Source organism: Serinus canaria, chromosome 2, assembly GCF_022539315.1.
Source record: "Serinus canaria isolate serCan28SL12 chromosome 2, serCan2020, whole genome shotgun sequence".
NCBI classification, from domain to species: Eukaryota; Metazoa; Chordata; class Aves; order Passeriformes; family Fringillidae; genus Serinus; species Serinus canaria.
In genome coordinates, this window is record NC_066315.1 from 50,360,663 (window position 1) to 50,387,624 (window position 26,962).

General features: G+C 39.4%; 1 protein-coding gene across 1 annotated transcript in view; it reads right to left on the minus strand.

Moving 5' to 3' along the window:
* The window catches only part of ITGA9 (integrin subunit alpha 9), a 236,973-nt gene that overhangs the window by 155,821 nt on the left and 54,190 nt on the right, over positions 1-26,962 (minus strand). Inside the window, exon 15 of the mRNA XM_030233983.2 lies at positions 24,136-24,296. Coding sequence (XP_030089843.1) covers positions 24,136-24,296 — 161 coding nt within the window. The remainder of the gene's footprint in view (positions 1-24,135; positions 24,297-26,962) is intronic.

Here is a 26,962-nt window from a genome sequence, read left to right on the forward strand (position 1 = left end):
TAACACATGTGCCAGGGCTTAATGATATAATCTGAAATCACAAAATCTTTCCCAGCCCAGTCATCCCTTCTGGAGTTCAAGTTTTTATCTTATTTTAAAAAAGCAAAATACTAACCCAGAAAAGGTTTTCAACATTGCTCCAACTTCTCTTTGCAACCTTTCCTTGCCACTTTTATTAAATCACAGGACTGCTTTTAGATCCAGTAACATAAAAGAATTTGTTTGGCTTGTCAAGGAACCTGTTGACTAGACACAAACACAACCACAACCACTATTTTAAAAACCAAAAGTAAAATCAGAGTACAGCTTACATATCTTTTATTCTTTTGAAGGGGCCAAGATATTAATCCTGGGACATTGCAATGATTTTCTTTCTTTTCCAAGAGGTGGCAGAAGCAGCTGAGTTTTCAAGACAGCTTCACTTTCATGTCACTTGCAACTAAATGTAATACTTGCTTCCTGCTTGGTCAATAAGAACATTTCCAGCTGGTTATGGAAACAGTGCAAAAGCTAGTTTCTTGAAAGTAAACAGTAAAAAACAAAATGATTGTTGAATAACAGTATGGCAAATTTAGAACCTTTCCCCCCCTTGTGGTCTCTGGAAACAAAGACATACCTACAAATGAACACTGCAGAATTGATTGCCACTGTCTTCTTTTTATGAAATGAGAACGTTTTGGTAACTTGGGAGAGACAACCTACTACAGTAAGTGTCCTTTCCAAGAACACTCTGGCTTTAACTCACTCATCTTAAGAGTCTTACATCCCACTGATAATTACTTTTCTGGCTCTAAAACATCTTGTTCCTCAGGTTACAGCACAGTCTCTCCTCTTAACTCAGACCCGGTCCCTTCTGATGCTACAGTTTACTTGCTTGAAGGTCAATCCGTCTGCAATGTACCTACAGGCACAGCACTTCTGTATCTTTCTACCTGTTACTGTAAAATACATTGCATGCAACAGTTACTGAAAAATGTCTGTTAGTCAACTGAAGCAAAAACTAACATGTTAAATTCATTAAAATCCTCTTTAAGGATCTCCTATGACCTTGGTGTTTAAACTACAATTAACTTAAAATAGTCAGAAGGGTGAGAATATGGAGTAAGAATAGTGGCTAAGAACAGGGAGCTGTCTCAGTGTGTGTCCATTCCTAACCACAGCTGATGACAAATACTATCAATGAAGAATAAGCAAAGTGACAGTGGTATCACATAGTGATATCCCTCTCACACACTGTCTCTGCTTCTAGCAATATGGAAAGGCTGTCTGAGTCCAGGGCTGTATCTCTGCATTTATCTTTGAAGATATGGATCTTATCCATAAATTCATGTGACCACTTTTTAAACCCAGGTACATTTTTAGCAACCAAAAGGAAATCAATTTTTGCCTTCTGCCATGCTCAGTTAAGATTTTCCCAAAACACAGCCTCAGGTTACCTAGAGTCATTCAGAGAAAAAGCTGTGAGACACACGCTTGCCCAGCTCATCTTTTAACCAAAGCCTCATCTCTGCCTCCTTTCATGGTTCTCTGAAGCTAAGTTAGCACCAGCTGCTGGAAGCAAGGAAAAGCAAATGAAATATTGGCTGCATCAACATCTATGATGTCGGTATCTTTGGAGAATGCTTGAGATATCCCAAGGTCAACACTTCATCTGAGACTCATTACTGGATGCTTAGGTGTTTCTCCTTCACGCTTTCTCTGGTAACCAATACCTAAGACACCGGACTCCTGGCATCATCAGTCTCGTTTAGCTGCTAGTCTGCAGCAATGCAGCCCTCACTTTGCAACAGTTAACTACCTTAAGTCATAAAGGATAACCTAAGCCTAAAATTTTTCAGTCCACTTGAAATAAAAGCCCCTACAATAGTAGGGCATATGTTAGGCAACTGGTTCATTGCTAAGTAGGAGGAATGAAGGCCAAAGCCCCCTTTTTCTACACCTTTTTGATCTTCAAACTTTCCCAGCTTGCCAGGCCTTGTTTTTACTATGAGATATAGCAAGGTCACAGCTTGAGGTATTAGGAGTTTGAGCCCCTCAGTTCAATTCTTTGCTATCAACTGGCCAAATAACAGCTAATCCTGATTTTTTTTAGGAAAAAAAATCTACATTGACAGATAATTGTAATGGGGCTTACAAGGTTTAAGCTGTGTCTGTATGAAGCACTCAAATAGATTTGAGTGGAAAAGCCTAACAGAAGGCTCTAAATAAATAACATGATTGAACGCATCATGAAAAATAAATTTACAGCATGAGGCTGATGCAGCCCGGCTGGAAGAGAACAGCACATACATGAAATGTGTGGAAGATGAGAAGAATTTTAAAGCCAACTCAAATGCAAAAGCAAATCAATGCTTCAAACTTAAAAATTATGACATCCAACTTCTGTGATGAAGTGCATTAGGCTTTGATTCTGGAGCGCTCTCTCTCTTACACCATTGGTAGTTGTGGGTAACCAATCTGCATTTTCACCCAAGCTTTCCATACCACAATGTATGGTGGAAAGATTTGGCAGTTTCTGCCTTTGTCCAGATATCAAAAGAAAGGGGAAAAAAAAAAAAAGAGTGCAAGGGGAAAAAGGAAAAAACTGAACTGCAAATGAATTTGCAGCAGAATGACTAAACTCTTGAGCCAGATTCAGAGGATTAATGTTACAGTAATACAAAACTACATAAAACAAATTATAACCCTAAGTCCTGACTGTCCTGAAAAGAGCCTATGGAGCAAACAGGCATGACAACCTAAAGACAAGACAGGAGAGCAACAGAGTGATCAGAAACCAGAAGAAAAATTGTTAGTTTAATTGTCAAGTACATTCCCAGCTTCACACCAGATTACTGTTTTATAGCTGAGTATTTAACTCAGATTTTTGAACTCCCAGGCCAGGGCTTCAGACATATATATCCTCTTAGGGGAACAACAACAATTTCAAGCAAAACTCTCTGGGATATGACAAATTTGGTGGTGGTGTATGGGCCAGGTTTTTTCAATTCTCTGGATTATTTAAACAACAAACTCGGTGGTCAGGAGTGCCCGCCATACACTGGTGTCCTAGGGTGAAGTTATGATGCTTGTATCCCCCAGTCGTTGTTCTGTTTAAATTGAATATTATGTTCTGTGCCTTCAAGACTGGCTCTGAAGAGTGAATGTTTTGTTTTGTTTTGTTTTGTTATCAGCCTGGTCTCCCACTGCTGGCGGGACACAGAGAGAGGGCAGTACACAGTACAGCTTTTGCTTTTTGCTTTGCTTTCACTTTGCTCTTGCTTCTTGCTTCTGCTCATTAGTTAGTTTAGCTAAGCAGTCCAAATTTCTTCCTGAACTGTTTTTCTTTCTCTTTTTCTTGGACCTACTCAAACCTGCTCCAGACTGGGACCTGGGAAACATCAAGAGTTTGCACCTTGTGGCATGCAGCAGCCATTCCCAGCACTGGAGGGACTGATAACAGAGCGACCACTCCAAAGAGAGACTTTCTGAATTTGCCATCTTTTTCAGAGCGGTGAAAGAGTGGTGTCATCCAGTATTGTTCATTTTGTGTGCTGGGGGGTGCTGTGCCTGTTAAATAAACAGGTTCTTTCCACTTCTCTCTGAGGAATCCTTCCTGAAATGGCTGGGGGGAGAGGCCGAGTGGGTTTGCTTTCTGGAGGGGCCCCCTTTGGAGGATTTCTCCCAAATTTGCCCTAAACCAGGACAACTGGTTAGTTGTTTGCTGCTTCACAAGAGATTGTGACTGCTAATGGTAGCAGCTAATAAAGTGATCCCTTCAGTTCAAATGGTATGGTTGCCTTGGAGATCAAGCATTGGGATTTCTTTGCTGGAGATAGTAACTACCAGGCACGTTGAGTACTGCATTTGTTGAACAGGGGTTGCTTGGAACATTACTCTTTTTCATGGTGTCCTGGTTGAGGGCAAATTTGGGAGAGAATCCCCAAAGGGGGGCCCCTCCAGAAAGCATACCCACACGGCCCCTCCCCCCAACTAGTTTGGGAAGGATTCCTCAGAAAGAGGTGGAAAGAACCTGTTTATTTAACAGGCACAGCACCTCCCAGCACACAAAATGAACAATACCGGATGACACCACTCTTTCACCGCTCTGAAAAAGATGACAAATTCAGAAAGTCTCTCCTGGGGTGGCTGCTCTGTTATCGGTCCCTCCAGTGCTGGGAATGGCTGCTGCAGCCTCAAGGTGCAAACTCTTGGTGTTTCCCAGGTCCCAGTCTGGAGCAGGTTCAAGTAGGTCCAAAAAGGAAAGGAGAAACAGTCCAGGAAGAAATTTGGACTGTTTAGCTAAACTAACTAATGAGCAGAAGCAAAAAAGCAAGAGCAAAGCAGGAGCAAAGCAGAAGCAAGAGCAAGAGCAAAGTGAAAAGCCAGGCAAAAAGCAAAAGCAGCACTGTGTACTGCCCCGTCTCTGTGTCCCGCCAGTGGTGGGGGACCAGGCTGATAACCAAAACCAAAACAAAACATTCACTCTTCAGAGCCAGTCTTGAAGGCACAGAACATAATATCTAGCAAAAACAGTACACATGAATGGGAATACAAGCATCATAACGTCATCCCAGCACACACGGTGGGCCCATGAATGAACCACTGAACACTTTGGAGTCTATTTTTGTAGTAAGGAAGACAAGGCAAAGAATCAGACCAGACCGGATTTCACCCTAAGCAGTAACTTCCTTTCTTTAAACATTCAATTTCAGTTTTTCCAAAATCTATATAACATAGAAACTGTTTAAGAGCAGAAAATTATGATTATTTCACCATTTTCTGGTAAGAAGGTAAATTCATTGTGTAAAAAATAAAAATTAATATCAATATTAAAACCTAAGCATTTACCGGCATCTCTTGTGTTTTTATTGACTTCCTTTTGGGGGTAAGGGGGGAAAGGGGTTGTGCTTTCTTTCACGGTGGGGAGGTTAATGAGGGCAGTATTGTAGTGAAACTATTTCTAAAAGCTTTCATTTCTATGAACCTCAAGGTCACATTCTAGTCATTGTCTTTCACATTAACATTCTCCTTCCCTAGATGATTCACATTAGAATCTTTATCACCTTAAACCATTTACAGTAGAGACATTGCAAGAGGTTAAGAATGCAGTCTACCATTCAGAAGAGTGAAGACTACCATTTAATACAATTTTAAATGATTGAGTAAAATTAACAAGCCACCGAAGTGGCAAATTATGTCAATTTATTAAGCTTAGACCAAACTAGAAAAGACCATGATGAAATTCAGAAACACACAAAAATGAAAAAGATAGTTGTGACACATGAAGTTTAATTTTGATAAAGCTAGGATAATAATACTTTAGAGGAATACTTTAATTTATATTGTTGGGTACCACTCAAGAAAGACTAAGAACGGGGAGCACTATGGACAATTCAGGCAGACCCATCTCCCACAGTATGTAAGGCAGCAACTTGAAACAAAGACACTTAAATTAAATGTTGAGATTCTGTTAGATATTAAAAGAACAGGTTCTTTTATCTTTTGTGAGCCAATCTGCTCTTCAGTGTGTAATGGATCTCTCTGTGAGTCCACATTTTTATTCTAAAACCTGGTTAATACAGTCTTCTAGCTGAAGGGCTAGACAAGGCTTCACTGGTGAAGAGTGTGCTATGGGTCTGGCTCTGGGACAGAGAGAAAGTAGTTCTGCCTCACTTGTCTGTGCTAGGGGAAGTTTCGGTTCACACCTAATTACATGTAATTCTTACAAATTTCTGCACTACTTGACAAAATACATACTCAAGAGCTTTCAAACCTGCCAATAATGCTTAGATACACAGTCTGTGTCAAAGAAGGATAAATTTTTAGGGCTGTGAATCACATCAGCCAAGAAAAGCACTGGAAACCCTGGTAAAAATAAATCCATACAACAATATGGCTACCAGGTATGACTATATTGACTCAGAACTTGCAAAACTACAGTACGCATCCACAGTAGGAGGAAATCTAGGGAAGTGATGCAAAACTTCCAACCAGTGAAAACTGCACATGCTTCTGTGAAACACATATGTAAAAAAAGAAAGAAACCGGGGAACTTCCTCTTTTTTTTCCAATCAGGAACGTGGTAACATCAGCTGGCCCAGCCTCTGTCTCGGCCGGGCCGGGGCCGGGTGGACCTGCGGGGAGCCCTTCTCCGGGGCTGCCTGCCGGCACCACCGCCCCCATGGGCCGCAGGGCAGGGAGAGGGGGTGCCGTGGGCCGAGTGGAGCTGACCTTGCTAACATCCAGCTGCTGACTGCACCCCTACCCCAACCCAGTGGCCCAGCTGAGCCCGCTGGGCCCCGGGAGCAGCACCAGCTCGGCGAGGGAATTTTACCCCTGTGGAAGCTGCGACAATCATTGTGCAGGGGGAAGGAAAAGCCCCCCCCCGCCCACCACATTCCCGGTGTACTGCTGCTGAGTTCTGGCCTGGCTGACCAGATACAAACCACACCTCCCAGCAGCAGCTCCCGCCAGGCCAGGTCACCACCTGTGAGGCCCAGGCAACATGTAACCCCTTTCAGTGCTTTAATCCACCCCTGTGTGAGAAAAAGGAACAAGATGCAAGCATGTAAAGGAACAACATGAAAACATCAAGGTTAGTAAAGCAGAAGTCAAGTCCCAGATAGGAGGCATGAGGAGATGCCTTGATCTTGGGGCTGAAATCCTCTTATAAACTAAGGGAAAAAAACTCTTTTTCCCAATAATGCATGAAACCATGAGAACATAAAAGATTCAAATTAATATCGAGGAAAAGCCTACATGTTAAAATAAGCAGATGTTAAGATAGCTGTGATCCCATAAAAAGTTTGAACAGAGAAAGAGAGAAGTTTGAACAGAGAGAAAGAGGAAAGAGTAGCCCCAGGAGAAGAAGATGTCTGTTCCCAGAGATGAAGATGATTTTATAGAGAGATAATGAGAACTTTTGCCTTTGAACAGCTTATCTTTAAAACAATACCCCATAAGTTGACATGGCCCATCAACAAGCTGTGGGAAGGCTTGGAGAAAATGGGAGGGACTTCACATCGGCAGGATTCCCTGTGCATCTATAATCCATGAGGAAATTAAGAACTACGAGAGAAATGTTTTTTTTCCTGTTGTGGAGAAGTCTCCATAACATTAACAAGAAGGACTTCTCTCCCTAAGTGAACAAAAGAAAGACTATTTTAGAGGTGGTAAACTGACTGGAAATTTTAAGTTTTGTTTCTTTACATTGTCAATGGAAAAAAAAAGGTTGTGGGGGAAAGAGAACTGTTCCAAAGGGTTTGTTTTGATTCTCACTACTTTTTTTTCTTTTAGTTGCTGTTAATAAAGTTTTCTTTATATCCTTGTAAGGTTTTCAGCCTACTTCACCTTTCTCCTAATCCTATCTCACAGCAAGAAGTAAGTACATTGGTGATTAACCAGCAGTAAAACCCACCACACTCTGGTGCATTGGCCAAGAAATCTCAAAATTAGTGAAATTTCAAACTGACAAACCAAAACCACTACACCAACCTAACAAAATATTTGCATGGGTACATCTCAGAAAGGGAAAAAAATCCCCAAAACATCTCCAAGGTGTGAGTTGAAATCCTGGAATAAGGCCAAGGCCTATCTTTCCAGTAGTCATTTTCATGTCTGCTACCGTGTGTTTGAAATGCCAGGTCCATGATCCATGGGCACTGCATGACTCCTCTGACATGGGCCCCAACAGTAGAGGATGCTCTCTTCTGGGAAGAGGAGAGGAGCTTGAGAGCGCACAAGCCATACAGTGCTGCAAGTGTGTGGGTCTTAGAGATGGTGGGCAGAGATGGTGCTGGCAGGTTTGTAACCACTAAGGCAACAAACTGGTCCCTCTTTGTATTCCTGATTACTGAAATCCAGGCTGCTGCAGCTCTGTAGCAATAAATTTGCCTACACCAGAAGTCACTGCTGCAGCTTATGTATTATTTTGCTTGTCTGTTGACAGAAAGACAAAAATTGTCCATCACTCTTCCCTCCTCTTTCCATGGCAAAGGCAAACTGGTCCTTCACAAAGGAAAACAAAACTGAGACTCAAATACATGTGTTGCAGCAAAAATGCAATTTCTCGGCAAAAATGTTGTTTGCTATGGAACAGCAATGATTTTTCCTTACTGGTCATGACACCTTCCAACCCACCAACAAGTACAACCACTTTGTCACAGTACTCAGCAAAAATCATTTCACATTAGCACAATTCTTTCCACTGACACTTTGAATCAACCTCCTCACAGAAGCTTTTGAGAGACAAGCCTTTACGTGTACAATCAATATTGCTTTACTCTTATGCAGATGTTCAACAGCTACTTCTTTCAGCTCAACAATTCAACAAAATGAAGTGTTTAATATCGCTGTGGTCATTGCTAAGAAGAAAAAGGTGATGGCACTTAATTCTGACAGAGTCCAAACACAAACCTCAGATATCCCCTTGCACTAGCATTCCGATGCCATGCCATTTGCCTTCTACACTTCACTGACTGCTCTCCAAATTGTTAAACAATGACAAAAATTGCAAGAGAGTTATACTTTTGAATTCATGTACATATAATTTTCAATAAAGCAGGTTTTACCCCTATGCCCACTCAATTTTCAAAAGATAAGGTGTAAAATGCGATAGGCTCCAAACACAAGGTAAATTTTATGGTTGTTTCAACATGAAAAAGAAGTAGACCATAACAATGCTACCACTAAGCTCTTCAGTGAAAGTAATATAAACTATTTTAAATTATTTAACTGACATCTTTCACAGCTGTTGAGTTGTTTGCTGGGGCTCTGATCTAACTACTACTACAACTCTCAATAGAAATGCTATGATGACCTCTCATGTGGATTGGTTGCCATCTTAAAGCAGGGTGGAATACCCAGCTGTAACACAGCAGCACAAGTTTGATAATGGCTATCCATCAGATCATATTTCAGTAAAGCTGAAGAGAATTAGAATGTAGATGCATAAAAGACTCCTGTATCTTTTATACCATGACCAGCAGACAGAAAAAAAACAGGAACACTGGACAGAGCTGTTGCCAAACAATTCAGTAAAAGAAGAAACTCCTAAATACTAATCTAACATTGAAAAGCAAGCATTCTTTCTTTGGCCAGATACACAAGGGGGATAGCTCCTCCTAAAGTCATACATGCTGAGCACAGGAAAGTTTCTGTTTATATACTGTATTTTACATACATATTCATTGATGTTCCAGAATAAACATACATATGATAATATTTTCCCCAAAACCATTAACCTATTTTCCCCCCCCTTTATGCATGAGTTCTTTTGTCTTGGGGGTCTCTCTGGTGGTCCCTAGTGATGAGGGACCCCAGTGTTACAGACAACCTACTAAGGTACCAGGGCAATAGGACTGGTGAACTTCCAGTTGTATTTCTTACACCATGGGCATTGTGCAGTTCCATAGGCCATAGTGGTTTTTGAAGAAGAAGCACTGTGTTAACTCACCAGATGTTGACAAATTTATCACCTGGTAACAAAATTGCACTCTGCTCACTTTAAGTTCTTTTCACTCAGTGAGACCTTGTATATGTCTCCAAGCTGAGTTCAGATGTACAGCTGAAAAGTATGGGATTTTCTTTCATGTTATTTGACTGCAAGGGGTAGGGGTGGAGTGAAAAATGGGTTTTTGACAGTACCAATTCTCTATTCCAGTCCTTTGACTAAAATTCAATCTGATTCACTTAATAAACAGAATATTAGAAACAGATCAGTGCATCATTACCAACTGGGCATTTTTTCCTTCTTAACTTGTAAATAATATCAGACAACAATGGAGTGGATTAAGTGAGATTTCTTTGGCTAAATGTTGACATCTGTAATACAGATGTCAACCTCCAATAAGTTGCTTTTGGCTTTTTTGTGAGTCAGTAGAGACCTAGCCAATGGAGTCTTACTTGTCTTGCCCAAAAACACACATATGGAGTGGCCCAAGTGAGTAATGCCCTAAAAATGTTTAATTCTTGCCACGAATTTCAAGGGCAACCAAAGGTGAAAAGTAACAGATGTGTGATGAAATGAGTATCATCCATTATGCATATCAGCCTAATGACAGTACAGCTGTCACTTTTTCTCTCAGATGACCAGTGCTGGCATCTTATTCCTGACAATCTCAGAAAATGTCTTAAGTCATGCTATGTCCCTGTGAAAGTAGAATCAAGAGTTTCTTCCAAGGCCTAAAGTAGAATGAGGTAAGACGCTTTAATGACTGAGCTGAAATGAAACATGCTCAGCATCATAGCTTATTCTCTTTGCATTATTTGAGAAATAGATTACATGGAAAAACGCCACTTTCTGTAGGCTAAAATGGAAAATTCTACCTGCTTGATGAAAACCTGAGGGCTGCCAACTAAAAAGATCCGTTTGCAAATACAACATTAAAACACCAATACACCTTTTATTAAAAAAGTCACAACTAAAAACATAGAGAAGATAACAAAGTTTCAGTTGCCTGTATTGTAGAGAACTCACAAAATCCATCCACCCATATGGTCTAGCTGCAGAGGTTGTGTGGTAAACACTACATATGCCCTTTAGCTGATGGGCACAGATGACTAAATTCCTCCCCCCCCCCAATGCATGTTCTTGGTCACCACTGCCTGCCTAAGAATGGACCTGGTATATTCCTGTATATGGTGGCAAACACATCTGGGGGTTTGGTTTAGTGCCACCGTAACCAGCCACTCACTGGTCGTGTTGGTTTTGCTCAGCCCTTTCTAGTACCAGGGGGCCACAGAGGTGGCTTCTGTGAGAAGCTGCTGGAAGCTTCCACCATGTCCAGCAGAGCCAATCCCTGCTGGCTTTGAGGATGGACATGCTGCTGGCCAAAGTTGGGCAATGAGAGATTATGGTAATGCCTCTGTGATAACATATTTAAGAAGAAATCAAAACAAAGTGGGGCACAGTTTTTTCTAGCCAGAGAAGAGGTGAGAACATGTGAGGGAAACAACATGGAGACACCAAAGTCAGTGGAGAAGGAGGGGCAGAAGGTGCTCCAGGCGCTAGAACTGAGATTTCTCTACAGGCCACGGTGAAGACATGGTGAAGCAGTCATGCCCCTGCAGCCCATGGGGTCCATGAGGGGTGCAGAGATCCACCCAAAGCCCATGAAGGCGCTCACACTGGAGCAGGTGGATGCCTGGAGGAGGCTGTGAGACAGGGTGAAGAGAGGGGGCCCTGCTTCCAGGCTGGAGCAGCCTGTCCTTGGAGGACTGCACTCTGTGGAAAAGCAACCCATACTGCAGCAGTTCTGGGGGGACTGTTCCTTGTGGAAGGTGCTCACATTGCAGCACATTGCAGCAGTTTTGGCAGGACTGCTGCTCATGAGATTGGAACCAGGTTGGAGAAGATCACAAAGAACTGTCTCCTGTGGGAAGGGACCCCATGGCATAGCAGGGGAATGACTTGCCTCCCTGAACCAAGCAGTAGAAAACCTCAGGTGATGAACTGACTAAAACCATCACACTGGCAAAAATCGTGGATAAGTAAGGATCCCTTTACCCATTTCGATTGTGTTTTTAAAAGCTAGGCTTGAAAGAGATCTATTTGAGATAAGTAGGAAAGATGCATGCAAGAGCTACAGCTGTCTCTCATTTTCCTCACTGACTTCTCCTTCCTTGTATTATCCAGCACCTATTCTCAAGCAAGCAGAGCAAGAGCAGTTCAGAAAGACTATCACATGCAAGGGGTAAAGACCTGTTCCTAAACATCCTTTTGTTCATGACAAGCACAGTAAAAGTTCGTACAAGTTCGTGTCTTGTTAGGCATTTTTAGATGCTACTATACCAGTATTGTTTCTCCTTTCCTAGAGATGATGTCTTATAAAATTCCTTTTAAACAGGCTTTGTTTTTCAAAGCAATTTTGATTAGGGTGATTTATTTAAATTTACACATTAAATGTACATATACATTAAAATACATAGAAAAATAACATGAATCCCAGCATCATTCCCTCTCTCTTTGTATGAACAAATCTGCTCCAAAGTGAGAGAAAAAAGAAAACAGAAGGCTTAGTTACGGAAGTGACTGAGTTTATTCCCACTCATTACTTAGCAATCTGTGGTCTGTATGAAATGAAGGATAAGCTGAAAATGCACACTAAAAACTTGTAAATATTAGTGAAAATATCAGTATATTAGTGGAAATAATTCTAAAGTAGAAGTAGAGATTTGTTTGTACAGACACTTAATGACCCAAAGTCTTCTCCCACAGGTATGAAACTAACTTGCATATTTTGAGTTAGTTTCATACGTCTGTCCAGTGCATCAGTCTTATGAGTCAAAACTTCCATCATTTCTGTTTACTGTGTACATAAAGTAATTATTTGTAGCCCACAGCTTGAAGTAGTCCTGTATTGTATACCCACATGCAACCACAAAAGTAAGTTCCTGCAACACCTCAAAAGGAAAAATTTTTCTGAGGGTGGAGAATAGATCAATGGTGAGGACAAAACTGAGTAAGAATATTCCATCTGTTAAAAATTGCAAGTGGTACACAAATGAGCAAAACCTGATCATACTGCTTCTTAACTATGTTATTACCAACTAGGTAACTATGAGGGAAATTAGCACACTCACTTAAAACACTGCAGCCTGTAGTTACAGATAGAGTTTTGATACTTGTCAACAGAAAAAAAAGGTTTTAAAAGAAAAGTGTTTTGCAATAGAGGTATGGTAAATTCATCTGCCAAAGCCTAGAGTGAGCTGAAGGTCCAGCATCAACCAGTGAGCTCCTAGGCAGAGTTTAAGATTGTCAGTATGCTTGCCAGAACTTGGAAAGATAAGGTAACCTCTCCAAGGATCAGAAATCAAGCTCATTTTAGATAATGCTGAGCTGTTGGCAAAGTGCTAGGCAACATTTGTCTCAGGGCCTACACTGATTATCCAGCCTGGCACTGGAGGAAGGAATGCAGCAGAATAAGAAGCAACTTAGAAGTAAAAAAACCAACATGCTAAACTACATATCTTTTGCTGTGAAGACTCCTATGTATCATTCTTTCATGTTTTGTCCTTTCCAAAATATATCACAAAACATAAATATCTGGCTGACTGCATTTCCCTCTAGCATACATGTAACACATCTCTAAGTAGGAAAAAATCAAGCTGGAAAGGAAAATAAAGATAGATGAGACATATATGACAATTAAAAACACATCATTAGATCCTAAATTAATTTAAACAGTCCTTGCAACTTGACATTAGAAGCATATGACACATATATATATACACAAAATTGATGGTCTTCATTTCTTCTTCACAGGTACTTATTTAATTTCCTGCTTCTCAGCTACCTCAGAACATGGCATTGTTCAGATGGCAAACACTGCAGCTGTATCAAATTATAGCACATATACATTTACATAAGCCTTTTTAAGTGTTGGACTTTTCTTTTTCTTAATAAGATATGAATTATTTCTGACCTTCCTTCTTTTTCTGGTTCTGACTAGAACTAATAGGACCTAGCTACAGTCTCAGAAATGCTCCTACAATGCATCTGCAGACAAGCCAGAACTCTGAGGTATAAGAAAGGAAAACCTCTTTCAGGATGTCGAGTCTAAACTTTGCTTTCTCAAAAGATTTTGATAGCTTATATACCCTTTTGGATTATACTGGGATGTCTATTATAAGAAAACAACCCTTCAAACATTCAAACATTACAATTTCCTCATCCATCAGGTGACTGTCCCCCTGGCTGTTTATAAGCCATGAGCACTGCCGTGGTTTATATAAAGCACTCCTTTACACAAAGGACTGTACCAGAGGTGGTTCCTGATCACAACAGCTCACAAAATCCTGGACTGATGCAATCACTCACTAAAAAGACAATTAGGTCTTAGGAAATATCAACATGAAAACCAGATGAGTAGTTGCACTTCAATAATCCCACTGATTTTTTTTTAGATTAAGTCCAAATGAGCTGAAATCATTTGCTGCACCATGATTAAATTACTCAAAGGAATCAGACATCTGAGACTTGGCTATGGATCTTCTGTCAAGACTGTGAGGGAAACCTGTCTGATTGCATGAAAGTGGTGTGCGTGTGGGGAGTCAAGCAGGGCCACCCCACTACAAGGGGGGTTTAGTTGCAGCAGAAGTCTGGAGTGGTGGGAATGTAATCGCTAGTGGCTCCTGGATGGTCAGAGGAAACTTTCCTTAACATGACAAAGATCCTGGCTTTTCAATTTTGGCATCTTTTCTAGCTCATTGAGTAAGAGCACACAAGCCAGATTTGCAAGCCAAGTGATAGAGCTTAGTTTCTTAAAAGAAAGGAATTTTAAAGCCTTTTCTTCAGACCATTTCCCTATACACTTTGTCTTTACTAAAAATGCTTTTTATGGCTAATGCTACGTTTCACTTGCTACTACCTAGATTCTAGTAGGTCAAAAACATGCAAAAGAAGGTATAAATTTATATCAACCTGTATTGTTACATATATTCTTTGTTACTTGTTTCTATTTTTACACTCTTTTCTTCTCACTAAAGTTATTAATGTCTGCTCCCTTTTAGTCAATCTTCCCAAATGAACAGCTGTAAGTCTGCTCATAGGATGAAAGTTTAACTAGTTGTATTTTCAACTACTTTTGTTATCTAAGAAGGAAGCAGTAAATTTAATTTACTCTCATATTAGATTTCCTTAGACTTACCACTAGCTTTTCACATTTCAGTCTAGAACGTAACACTAGACCTGGGCTTCTCCCAGGCCAAAAAAAAAAAAAAATTAAAAGGGGGGCAATATAAACTACTACAGGATTATCTCCCTTTTTGTTGTATTTTGTGGTTACAGTCAGGCTATCACCCAGTCCTACCCTTATGGTATTACGCGTGTTCATATAATTCAAAGTAAAACATATTCAGGGTCTTAAAGCCCATTCATAAATGGAGGTTAAAAAATAACTAGAACAACAAGATGGAAATAAACCAACTTGTATAAAAAGCATGCAAAAGTCACTCATTGTTAAGTATTTTTCAGGTTTTCACAAAGGAGACAAATGTTCACAAATATTTTCAAGGAAGACTTTTTTACAAGAAACGTCCTGTGTTACACATGAGAAATCACAAACACCAACACATGCAACTTAGGCAGAATATGTGGTTAATAACTTAACAATAAACCCTCAAATCAAGATTGCACATATTCCAAAAATTTGACTACCTCACTGCTTTGAGGATAGCTTTCATAAGTACACTTTTTTCAATCATGACCATTTTTTCCAAGCAAAAGTGACCACTGAAAGCAAGCATAGTGGTCAGTTGGTGACATAAGTTAGAAAAAGCTGTTGTAAATTCGAAACAATCTAATTTGCCTAATGCATCCATAAGAGCATCTAGTATCAAGTCAGGAAACATACTTAAGCATATGCCATCAGAGCAAAGATATTGTGGGCAAGGGGAAAATAATTTGAATTCCTGGATAAATATCCATTTCAAATCTCTGGAGAACAGCTAATACAGGACAAAATACTACACATTACTGTGGTATTAATACAAAATACTAAATATTCCCTAAAGTAACTAGGATTCCAGGGGAAGTCACAGAGCTCTATAAGGTGAATTGACAAATAAAAATAACAAACTGGAAGTACATGACTAGGGATTTAACTTCCGATCACCAGCACGATCATATCAACTGTAACTACCCTATTGCTTATGTATGTGCTGGTGGGTATGTGAGGGTGAAGGTAACATGACAGATATGTACCTTTTCTCCATTTCTGGACCCTAGGAGGTCAAGATTAATTGAGTTCCACACCTGAAGTTACGTAGTGAGTATCTCCTTATGAGAGAAAGGGAGAAGAGCCATTTTGTGCCAAAGAAGCTCTATGCCGTAACCTATTATTCCCATATTTCTTCAAACATATTGACATGCACTTTTCGTATGCACTGGACTAGCATTATGTTGTTGCCACCCAAACTAAACGCAGCACAAGTAAGAGTCTTCTAGGAAGACTCTCTTCTAACTAAGAGGATGTTATAGGTTTTGAAACATACCCAGAAGCCACAGCCAGAAAAATTAATTGTTTTCTTTTTAGCATAGAGAGTTTTCTATTGGAATTTGCTTTTAGTGTTTCCTGATGAAGTGCCCTGGTCATTCCTTTCTAAGGGTAGCAAAATGTAAGGGTAATAATTTAAGGCACTCCCCAGTTTGGACAGGAGAAGGTGACCATGTGCATGTGTGTGTGTGTTGTTGCTATGAGTGTGTGTGCGTGTTTAAGATTAGCATACATTCTGATATTCTTCCATGTAAACAGGAAAACCACTAAGATAAACAAGCTGTTCTCTACTGCAGTTTTCTGCAGCAAAACTCTACCCTTAAGTGTATTCCCCTTAAATGTAAATTTGTTCTAAAGAAGCAAATAATAAACTTTCACAGCATAATTTGCCATCATGTATTTAGTTTATACAACTCTACAAAAAACATGTTAGAAAGTTTCAAAAACAGTAGTGATGCCTTCTCTGCTACTGCTTTCCACCTGAGAAAAACTCTTGAGTTAACCACGAGTGCCAGAGAAAGCAAAAATATTCCTATCCATCATTACCTGCCTTTTTAAATTATTTTTTCTTAGCACAAAGCAAGCAAGTGTTTGGCCATTCACTTCCTAAAGTGCCATCACTGGGAAATGCAATTACTTCTTTCAGATAAAAGTCCCATGGACTGCCTCACAAATCTGTGGACTCTGGTATCAAAGAATCATGGAAAGGCTTGGGATGGAAGGGATGTTAAAAATCATCAACTTCCAAACCCACATATCTCACAGACAGGGACATCTTTCACTAGACCAGGTTGCTCAGAGCTCGATCCAGCCTGACCTTCAACACTTCCAGGGACAGGGCATCCACAACTTCTTTGGCCAACCTGTTCCAGTGCATCACCAACCTCTGAAAAAAGATCTTCCTAACCTCTAATCTAAACCTATCTATTAGTTTAAAAAAAGTCACTCTTTTTTATAAAAGTCACTCTTTTTCATAAGTCCCCTTCAAGTCCTGGAAGGCTGCAATGAGGTCTCCCTGGAGCCATCTCTTCTCCAGGGTGAACAACCCCAAACCTTTCAGACGGTATTTGTAGGAGGGGGGCTCAAGCCCTCTGACCAGCCTCCACCCTAAAAGTGCCATGCTCTGTCAAGGCCTAAATCTGCCTCTCCATCTCCAAAAGCTTTTAACTGCGAATGAAATCTCTTTTTGAGAAACTACAGTATCAGACAGAAATATGTCAGTGGGCAGACAGCAAAGCAAGGCACATGTCTGCGACTGAATATCTAAAAGCAGTAGTCAAGTGTCATGCTTCACTAAGAGTCTGCATGCGTAAAAATAATTTTCAACTCTGCCAAAACTTGAGAAATATGCTTTTTTGAGATACTCTGCTTGAAAAATAAATCATATTTCTTTGCCATTACAGAACATATCAAAGGGACAAGTACATCAAAGGGCTCAAGATTAAATATTTGCATGCTTTTAGGGTTCAGCAGGGTACACTACAGTTTAAAAAAGGGAGGCAAGGCAGAATTTCATCAGTTACTGCGCTGCAAGTCTACTAACTCAGCCTCATTCAAAATACCATTTATTTCATTTGGGAACTACAAAATCTCTGCTTGAATTCATAAATATGATTAGCCAGGCACTTTGATAGCTACTTCACCACAGCAACCAAATTTCTGCCTGGGCCATAAACAACATATTTGGTCATTTTCATACATAACAGCAAAAGTCAAAGAGCAACAGTAAATTTCAATAAAATCAATTACCTTGTTAAGACTTTAAATTGGATTTTTTTCCATAGGTTTTATGACTGATAAGCTCTGTACAGAGCAGAAAACATTCAAAGACAACTCTCCAGCTACAAAGAAGAAGATAGTCACTCATCCAATTATATCACCTAACAGTGTGAGAAGAGGGGGGAAAAAAGTAATTTCTTTAAAAACCTGTGAGGACAGGCAGAGGAGGATTTCTAGACAAAACTTCTACCTTCATCTCACAGCTGAAAACTTCCCAATGGCCTCAAGGCACAAGCACCTTTGGGCTACCACACAGCTCTTTAGCTACACTGTCCATTAAAAAGCTCCCAAAGAGTTAACAGTACAGTATCTGATAAAACTTATTTTCCCACTTAACTGCACTACTAGCCCTTACAGATCTAAAAGCACTTAACTACTTGCAGCATGGGTCTCCTCCTGAAAGGAAGCATATCTGGCAGCTTGAGTTTGGTCATATTGTGCAGGACAGTTTTTAACTGGACTACAAACTGACCCTTGAAAGATAGTCTTCCTTGTTCTTGGTGAACCTTGTAAAAACCTTTGAAAAAGCCAAAGATAACTCCATGATCATTAACAGTATTTAAATCTTGATACAATTAATGCTCAGCTCAAAGATGTCACTGACTCCTAATACTCCTTCTGGTACTCCTAAATCCATTTACCTAAGAGGTGATGAAAAGAGTTATGCAGCTGACCACTGTTCTTCCCTTGTCCATATGAGCTATTCAGTAAAAAATGCAGCTTCTTCTCTCCTTGGCTTATTTTTCAAGGTGAAACATCAGCTCTACTCAGTGCCAGACAGAATTTACCCAAAAAGAGATGATTGATCACTTTACAGAATAAGGCAACAAAAACCACTACTTTATTTTTTTAAATTTTTATTTCACATTTATTTTGCTCTGCTGGAGGGGAGGTGGGCTATCCTAATAAATTATCAGTGGACTTTGCACAGTTTTGGAAAACAGAACTCTTCTGGAAAGCATACTTCTTGTAAATAAACCCCTGTCTGTGCTTCATGAGCACCCCACCTATCCCACAGCCTTTTAAGGCTACACACACGTTATGACTGCATCTGCTGAGCCTAGCAAGTTTCTCCAGGTAATTCTGCAAAAGGGTAAAAGAAAGTTACATAAAACAAGCAAAACGAAAGGCATCAACTCTGCTCTCAGTTTTAGTACTGAATCTCACCACAGTCATCATTCCTGGTAAAACTACACAGCAGCTTTAGTCTTGTAGTGATGATAAACCTTTTACTACAGACTGGAACAGGTCAATATTCTATTTTCCCATCAAGTGGTCCAAACCCTTGGACCACTAAAATTCTAGATAATCATGACCAAGTTTTCACTGTTGTTGCTGGAAAAGCAGTCTCTACTTCAAGTGTTATCTATATCCTGTAATGCTACCAACCAAACCTTTCCATAGAGATATTAATTCACAGGCAGGCAACTCTGAGAAGAAAGCATATGATCAAGGTGACACCATCTCTACATCTGATGTGACTGAGATCAAATGCTTTGTTACCTAATCTCTAGAAAAAATCTCAGTACTATCAAAAAGAAAAGAATCAAAAAGAAAAGACTTCAATACATGCAACCCCCTCAGATGAGATCAAACAGCTATAGAGGGAGAAACAAACATGGCCACAGACCTTGACTGAAAAAGACGAGCAGCACTAGATTGTTTGTGTGACGTCAGCAGCCTAGCATATCTTTAAAAGCAAGTGATGCATGGCAAACAAAGACCAGAAAGATACCCATAAAAATGCGAATTTTTGGCTACAGGACTCAACAATGAATAAAGCACAATTGTGCAATTTCTGTTGAAAAGTCAGTGTTTTTTCCCAAACCTGTCCATACAAACATTAGTTCTTCACTTACATAAATATTATGCAAAGGATGTTAATTCTCAACCCCACCCTTCCCATAAGCTACATCTGGATCCATTGAGAATTAATATTACGACTTACATGAAATTGCTTAAAACAACCAAGAACAAGATCTCTGAAAAATATAAATGCTGTGTCTAGTTTAATCATGTGCCAGCACCACTGATGTTGTCTGCAGTTATTAAAGCATACACTCTGTACACAGACAACAGTGACTGGTAGCAATAGGCAGCCCAGCTAGCTGGCCTATAGTGGGGTAAGAAACCAGAAGGTGCTTCTTTAATAAATGCAGGAATTCTTCAAGGGGCTTTCAACATGATGACCATTACACCTTTGCGATAAATCAAGGAAGATGTGCTTTAATCCTGCAAAAAACTGCAGGCACAATGTCCTTTGGTATCTCTGTAAAATTTTCATCCTATATACTGATACAGCTATCCTAAATATTTGGAGAGCCCACATAACCAGGAGACAACCAAGGCAGTTACTGGAAAAGGGAAACAAAAGTTTCCTCAGAGTCACAACCTTGATCATAGCACCTCTTAAGCCCATTGTCCTAATCTTCTGAACACCATCAAATGAGTGCAGCTGCCATGAGAAAATCCTGCACTTCAGCTGCAGATCCAGATATTAAGGAGACACTTCTAAAGCCTCCAAATCCATTTGTTTTCTTTGTCTTCTCTGATTCCATTCCCTTTTGCGAACTGCTTCTTTTCCTCTTAGTACCACATTCCATTTTCCCACCATTCCTTACACAAAAAAACCCCCAAATCCTTTTAAAAAAGGGGAAAAAAAGCTAATCAAATTTAAACTTTGCATCCTTGTACTCCAGCAAAACAATAGACAGTTGTCACAGAAGGCACTCATCTGCTCTTAATAGTTTTATCACCATTGAACAAGAGATGATCTTTACCAGCAGCACCATCATCCCCAGAGAGCTGGAAGAAGAATGGTCCAGCAGTGAAGCACCTTCTAAGAGCCACAAGGGATCAGCTATATACTGACATCAGAAAGCTTGGGGTGCTCCTGTTCTCAACTAACAGCCATGTTCTACTCAATGTATCAGTCAAACATTCAAAAATTGTTTAAATTAAAACCATACAGCTTTTGGAGATGACACCTGAGTTTCTGTCAGTATTGGTTTTATTACCAATGTATATTAAAGAAAGTTTCTTAACTAGTAATCATCAAAAGGTTCCAGTGAGAATAGGCAATTTTAAAAGAAAAGCAAAAAAGAGTGATAAAACTGTCTCACTCCTGTACAACTCTATGCCCACTACAAAACCATATGTAATACATTTTGAAGTCCCAAAGCGTTTCCGTTTAATTCTCTGTTCTTAACCTGAAACCATGTTTTCTCATTACCACAGCTCTAGCAACTTGACCTGTAATTTGATACCCTGCCCTGTACAAGATGAAGATCCCAGCTACATGTATCCCACAAACATTCTGAGATCCTTTAAAGTCACACAGACAAGAGGAAATACAGACTTTAAGAGTCTAATTCAGTAGCAGCAATAAGAAAAGTAGCTACTGTCCTGAAAGGGAATCAAAAATAGGAAATGAGTCATGCTCAAAACATGGACACTTATCAATTATAAAACAATTAAATGTCAGTTTATTTGCAGACTGCAACTCTTTTAGTGCTCAGTTTTGCTGGGGTTTCTTGGGATCAAATCTATCAAAAAATGCATGCAGCTTGTAGAGATCTGTTTTTTTCAATGGCTTTTCTCAGTCCTTCCATTTTGTGCCTCCAGCATACTAGAATTACATGTTGATAAAACAATATCATCCAGCAAGGCCTGGAACAGGCTTTCATTTAACTAACTTAACCCACAGAGTTCTGCTGTGTTCCATTTGGACTGGAGACCCTGTGTACATAGCAGAGTTAGTCAAGTTAGCACGAGGTGACACACAAGTTCAAACAGCTTCTCTATTCTTCATTATAGGCAGTCCAGAATTGACATTGTTAAGCTACATAGATTGCTTTGTGACCAGTGACACAAATAAATAATAATAAAGGGAATGTATTAAGGATGAAACTCAATTTGCAAAGAAAATTGTATGTCTGACGAATTCTCCATTGCTGGAGAATTCGTCAGACATACAATAAATAAAAGGAAAACAGGAAGCCTAAAAGAAATATTTGTCTATTTTAAGCCCACATATTTTTAATCACCCATTCCTTCACAAATATATGCAATTAAGGAGAGCTCCGGTTGGAGTTTATGGAGGGGTTTTTTTGTTTGGTTTTTCAGGGGGTATGTTTTCCTAGCTATTACTTAAGGATAGCAGTGATCATGACCCCATTTCCACTCCTTCAGAGTGTGCAGGGCTCTCTTTGAGGTTTCTAATGTCATGTCTTGTGGATTACACCATCTTTTTCAGAAAAGCACAGGGATTACCTTCCTCCACTACTATTCATTCTCCCTTACAAGATTTCCTGTTATTCTTCTAACTGTGAAAAATGGCTGCTTATATCACATAGACAACCAGTAGCCTTGTTTGTTAACCAGATATTTTACTTTAATTTATTGGTATTTTTAGACATGTTTAAGTGTTTCTCTTGACTATAAAAACCCAATTTCCCAGGAATTTTCCAGAAGAACAGTTTTTACCTTTGCATTTCCAAAATTAGCTAGAAATGTCACATTAATTTAAAGAGTTTCTGGGGCATATGTAGCTCTTCAATGAATTCTGTGTAGTATCCAAAAACTACAAGAGCTAGTATGAAAGAAATCCTTATTGGGTTAAGATAGGCATGTGACTCCTTTTGACCCAAACTCAGCAAATTGAAATCTAACCAGATGTGTTCATTGGAGAAAGACCAGGATTAATAAATTCATTGATACATTTTGTAAGTAAAGGTAATCTTATAGGCCTACATTTTCTTTAACAAGCTTTTCTACAGCAGACAGCAATGGTTGTTCCAAAAACATAAACATGTGGAAGATACGTAGTTTCTTCACAGAGATCCACACACTTTAACAGGGCAGCATTTCCTCTTTGGTGCCCTTATTTATTTTATTTTCTCTCAAGAGCCATGCACAAAATATTGATAGAGTCAAAAGATGAATTTTATCTCCCATTCTCATGGTTTTTAGGTACGAAAAAAGCATCCTGAAAATCTGTACATTTAGAAAAAGCTGGATGTGCTGTATTCTCAAAACAAGAGAGTACCAAGTTTTATCCATCAAATTTAGGTCACACTCATCTATGGGAAGAACTCCTTCAGTAAGGACTGGTGATAAAGATTAGTGTTTGAAAGACATATATGGTTTAAAAGATAAATGTCCTTCCTATGCATTTTTAAAATCCATTCTATACATTTTTAGAGCAGAAGAAAATTGTGCTTACTCTGAAAACAATGAGTGGCACCTGGGTGACATTTCTTCAACACCTGCCAAATGAAGATAACTACAGTCCTAGCAAGCTCTAGATAAAGAGTTTGTCACAGGAAAAACAGACCCTTTCTATGTCTTAGCCTAGAAAGCACTCTTTGTATCCCTACGACCATGATGCATGTGGAATTAAGTTATTAAGGAATTAAGCAGCTTTCAAGCCCAGACGAAATTCACAGGATTCTTCAAATCCAAGAGCCCAATTATTTTATTGCAGGCCTATCATTATCCTGCCATCCCCGTGCAGATTGTATTACCAGTCTTTTGTGCAGTCAGACCTTAAACAAAACTAAACACTAAAACCTGCTGTTCCTAATAAAGCAATATGTTGTCTCCTTGGGAATGATACCTGTAGCAACAAATCAAGGTAAAAGGAGAAAGAAAATAAAGAGCAGAGAGAAAAAGAGAAAGAGAGAAAAAAAGAAAGAAAGAAAGAAGAAAGAAGAAGAAGAAAACAGAAAAGAAAGAAAGAAAGAAAGAAGAAAGAAAGAAAGAAAGAAGAAGAAGAAAAAGAAGAAAAAGAAAGAATGAAAGAAAGAGATAGAAAGAGACAAAGAACGAAATAAGACCAACGAAAGAAAGAAAGAGAAAGAAAGAGAGAAAGAGAGAGAGAAAGAGAGAAAGAGAGAAAGAGAAAGAGAGAAGAGCGAGAGATGAAAGAGAGAGAGAGAGATGAGAGAAAGAAAGAAGAAAGAGAGAAGAGAGAAAGAGAGAACGAGAGAGAAAGAGAAAAGAGATAAAGAGAGAAAGAGAGAAGAATCGAAAGAGAGAAAGAAAGAAAGAAAGAAAGACAGAAGAAAGAATAAAGAAAGAAGAAAGAACGAAAGAAGAAAGAAGAAAGAAAGAAAGAAAGAAAGAAAGAAAGAAAGAAGAAGAAAGAAAGAAAGAAAGACCTGCCTGACCAAACATAAAAAAAATGTATTTTCCTGGCAGCAGGTCTTGAAGGTGCTCAGACTGAAAAATCATGCCAAGCAAGAAGATCTGAACTTCTACCTATCAGGAAATCAAACATCTGAAACCAAAGCAGCATCACTTCGATTGGTTGAATAATTTTTTTAAAAAGAATGGAAAATAGTAAGGCCAAAGTAAGGAAGGACATGAATGAACTAACCTTGACATATGCTAGGTAATGCTCGCACTTTTCCTGCATGAATGACAGTTGTAACTTCTCTGTAATCTGTCCTGCTGTCTCTCCAGAAGTCACAAAATAAACTCTGAGTTGCTGGCTCTTTTCCTTCTTTGCCACATCAGCAGTCAAGTTATAATTCAAACCTGTTTTAAAAAGGAAGAAGAAGAAGAAAACAAAGGATGTCAGTGAACAGTAATCATTTTCCAGCCACCTATCAATGGATCATGTTGCCTCCAGGGCATCTGTGCTTGAAGAAATGTCAACCCTTGTGGGCCCTCAATCAATCACTAAGTTCCCTGCGGCTACAGAAAACCAGATCCAATTACGCATATACTCCTGTGTTTAGTATAGCTATTATTCCCAGCCCATCGTTTCCCGTAGGAAATTATGTGTAATAATACATCTAGAAACATACACTTAACAAAAAAACAAAACAAAACAAAACAAAACAAAAAAAAAACCCCAAAAAACACAAAAAAAGAAAAAAGCCCTACAAAAACCCAGATGTTTAAACTGTGTTTCTGACAGAAAAAGCAAAAAAACCAACACAAACAACAGCAGCAACCTCAAAATTTCCAAAACAGCACAAATCATGCAAATGTCTACCAGGATGTGGCACTTCCTGACAATTATTTTCCTTATTTGCAGTCATCTTAGCAATGAATCTTAGCATTCATACCATATACTTAGCCCCCCAAAACTTTGTTGCTTCCAAAAAGCAACCTGGAGCAGTGGGTGGTTAGGGCGATAACTGGCCAAACTTATCACTGCTGATGGTGTAAGTTCTTCCTGCTCACTCCAGTAGGAGATTGTAAGACAAGTTTTCACTAGCAAATTAAATCTTCCAAGTAATGCCTTCAAACATTTGTCTAGCAGCTCTGAGCTTTCTCTCTTTCTACTGAGGATCTACCCACCCAACTTCACACAATGAAAATAAAACTCTGGCATTAATTTGATGAGCTCAGAAGAAGGGCTCAATTCTTCTAATGACGATTCATGTTCCATAACTTAAATTAAATGCCTAAAAGCTTTGATAATGGCTCCCTCTGAGAAATTTTTGCTCATATCTTCAAGATGTCTACTACCTAGCAGACCAGGTGAACTATTCCAGCCAGTAAGAGATGCACTAAGTAAATGGCAGCAGGCATTTTATAAAGGATTTTCATCCTAAACAGCTTATATATAGTTATGATGCAAAAGTCATCCCATAGGACTGAAAGCACCCCTGAAGCAGTGAGGAGTGAGAAGATATCAGGCCATGGCCACAAGCTAAAAAAGGTGAATCACAGCTGGCTGTGCTAATGGACAGGTTGCACACTCTGAACCACTTAGAATATCCCTTCCTCACCCACTAAGAAAATGACAAAGCACACAAACAGCAGGAGGCAAATGCTCATCAGGAATAAGCACATCTGTAAATGCTTGCTAAACGACTAGCTATAGTACTGACTTGCCAGGGGGTAAGTGGGAGGCACCACATGAAAACAATGAAGAACTAGCTAAATAATTACACAAAACCATTGGAAAATGAATGTGTTTCTTTGATGTCTCTGACAGCAATTATGAGAAGAAAACAGTTCATGAACTTTGCTTGCAAAGAAAATTCTTATGTAATGGAAGCATTAAAAAAGGCCCTAGCAAATGAGAACATATAGGACATTCTCCCCATTCCCTTCCAAAAAGCTTTCTTTTTCCCAGTACTTCCCACCTTGTTTTGAATCTTCTCTCATAGTGTTTTTCTTGGGTCTAAGTAGGGAGTGATCCACACTGCTCCACACACTGAACAACACATCCCTGCAGCACATCTGCTTCTGAGGCATTCTGAGGGTAGCATTGACCCATGCCCGCCTCCAAACAGACTGGAAAAATGAGAGACAGACAGAAATAATATCCCTGCACCAAACTATACCTGCACACAGGTTATAAGATGAGAGTCTACTTTTTAAAAGTCTTTAATAAGGTATGTTTTGTCAGTCCTAGGAACATGTTTCAACAGTGAAAATATCAAATCTATTATCCTACACTAAATCTTGCCAGTCTTTCAGGCAATAGTATTAGGGACATGAGGACTACCCCAGATCCAGATCAACACACAAGCAATGTACATCTGAAATGAAGAATACAGGAGAAAATTTGGAGCAATTTCTAACATATCTATCTGCCTAACTCTAGTCAAATGACCAAAACCATTCATTTTCATAGCCACTAAAATTCACCTAAATCTCAGACTGGCACTGCTGCTACTGTTGTCATCACTGTAGAGGAAATTATCTAGACTGTTGTCAGAAACTGAAATAGTTCACACCTCAAACACTAATATAAAATTTTGCTCATAATAGCAAAACTGTATAGAGAAGCCATTGAAGCCCATCCCTCCCTAAGAATGCTTTTCAGGGGCACCATCACCACCAAGAAGACCAGATGGAGAGGATCAATGAAACATTGTTGTGTGATAGATGAGTAATGTGATGGTTGACTCTCACAATTAAAGGGCAAATATTATGTATATGTTAAGAGAAGTTTTACAGATTTATAGTTAAGTTTCACCTCACCACCCCTTGCATTGTTATCACAGGATGGCCTGGGTAGTTGGGGCATTTGGGAGGGTCAACTCATTACTATGGCAACACCTGCCCTTCCAGTGGTGGAAGTGCTCTCCACCACTGGACAGCAAAGAAGGAGTCGATGGACAGAACGCTGGAAGGGGGGGGCTAAAGGGTTAAAAGGCGGAATATCCATTGTGTGGATGAGCACATGGTAGGAAAAAATTCTTTGCTCCCGGCACTGTAACTTTTTCTCTATTCAGTCT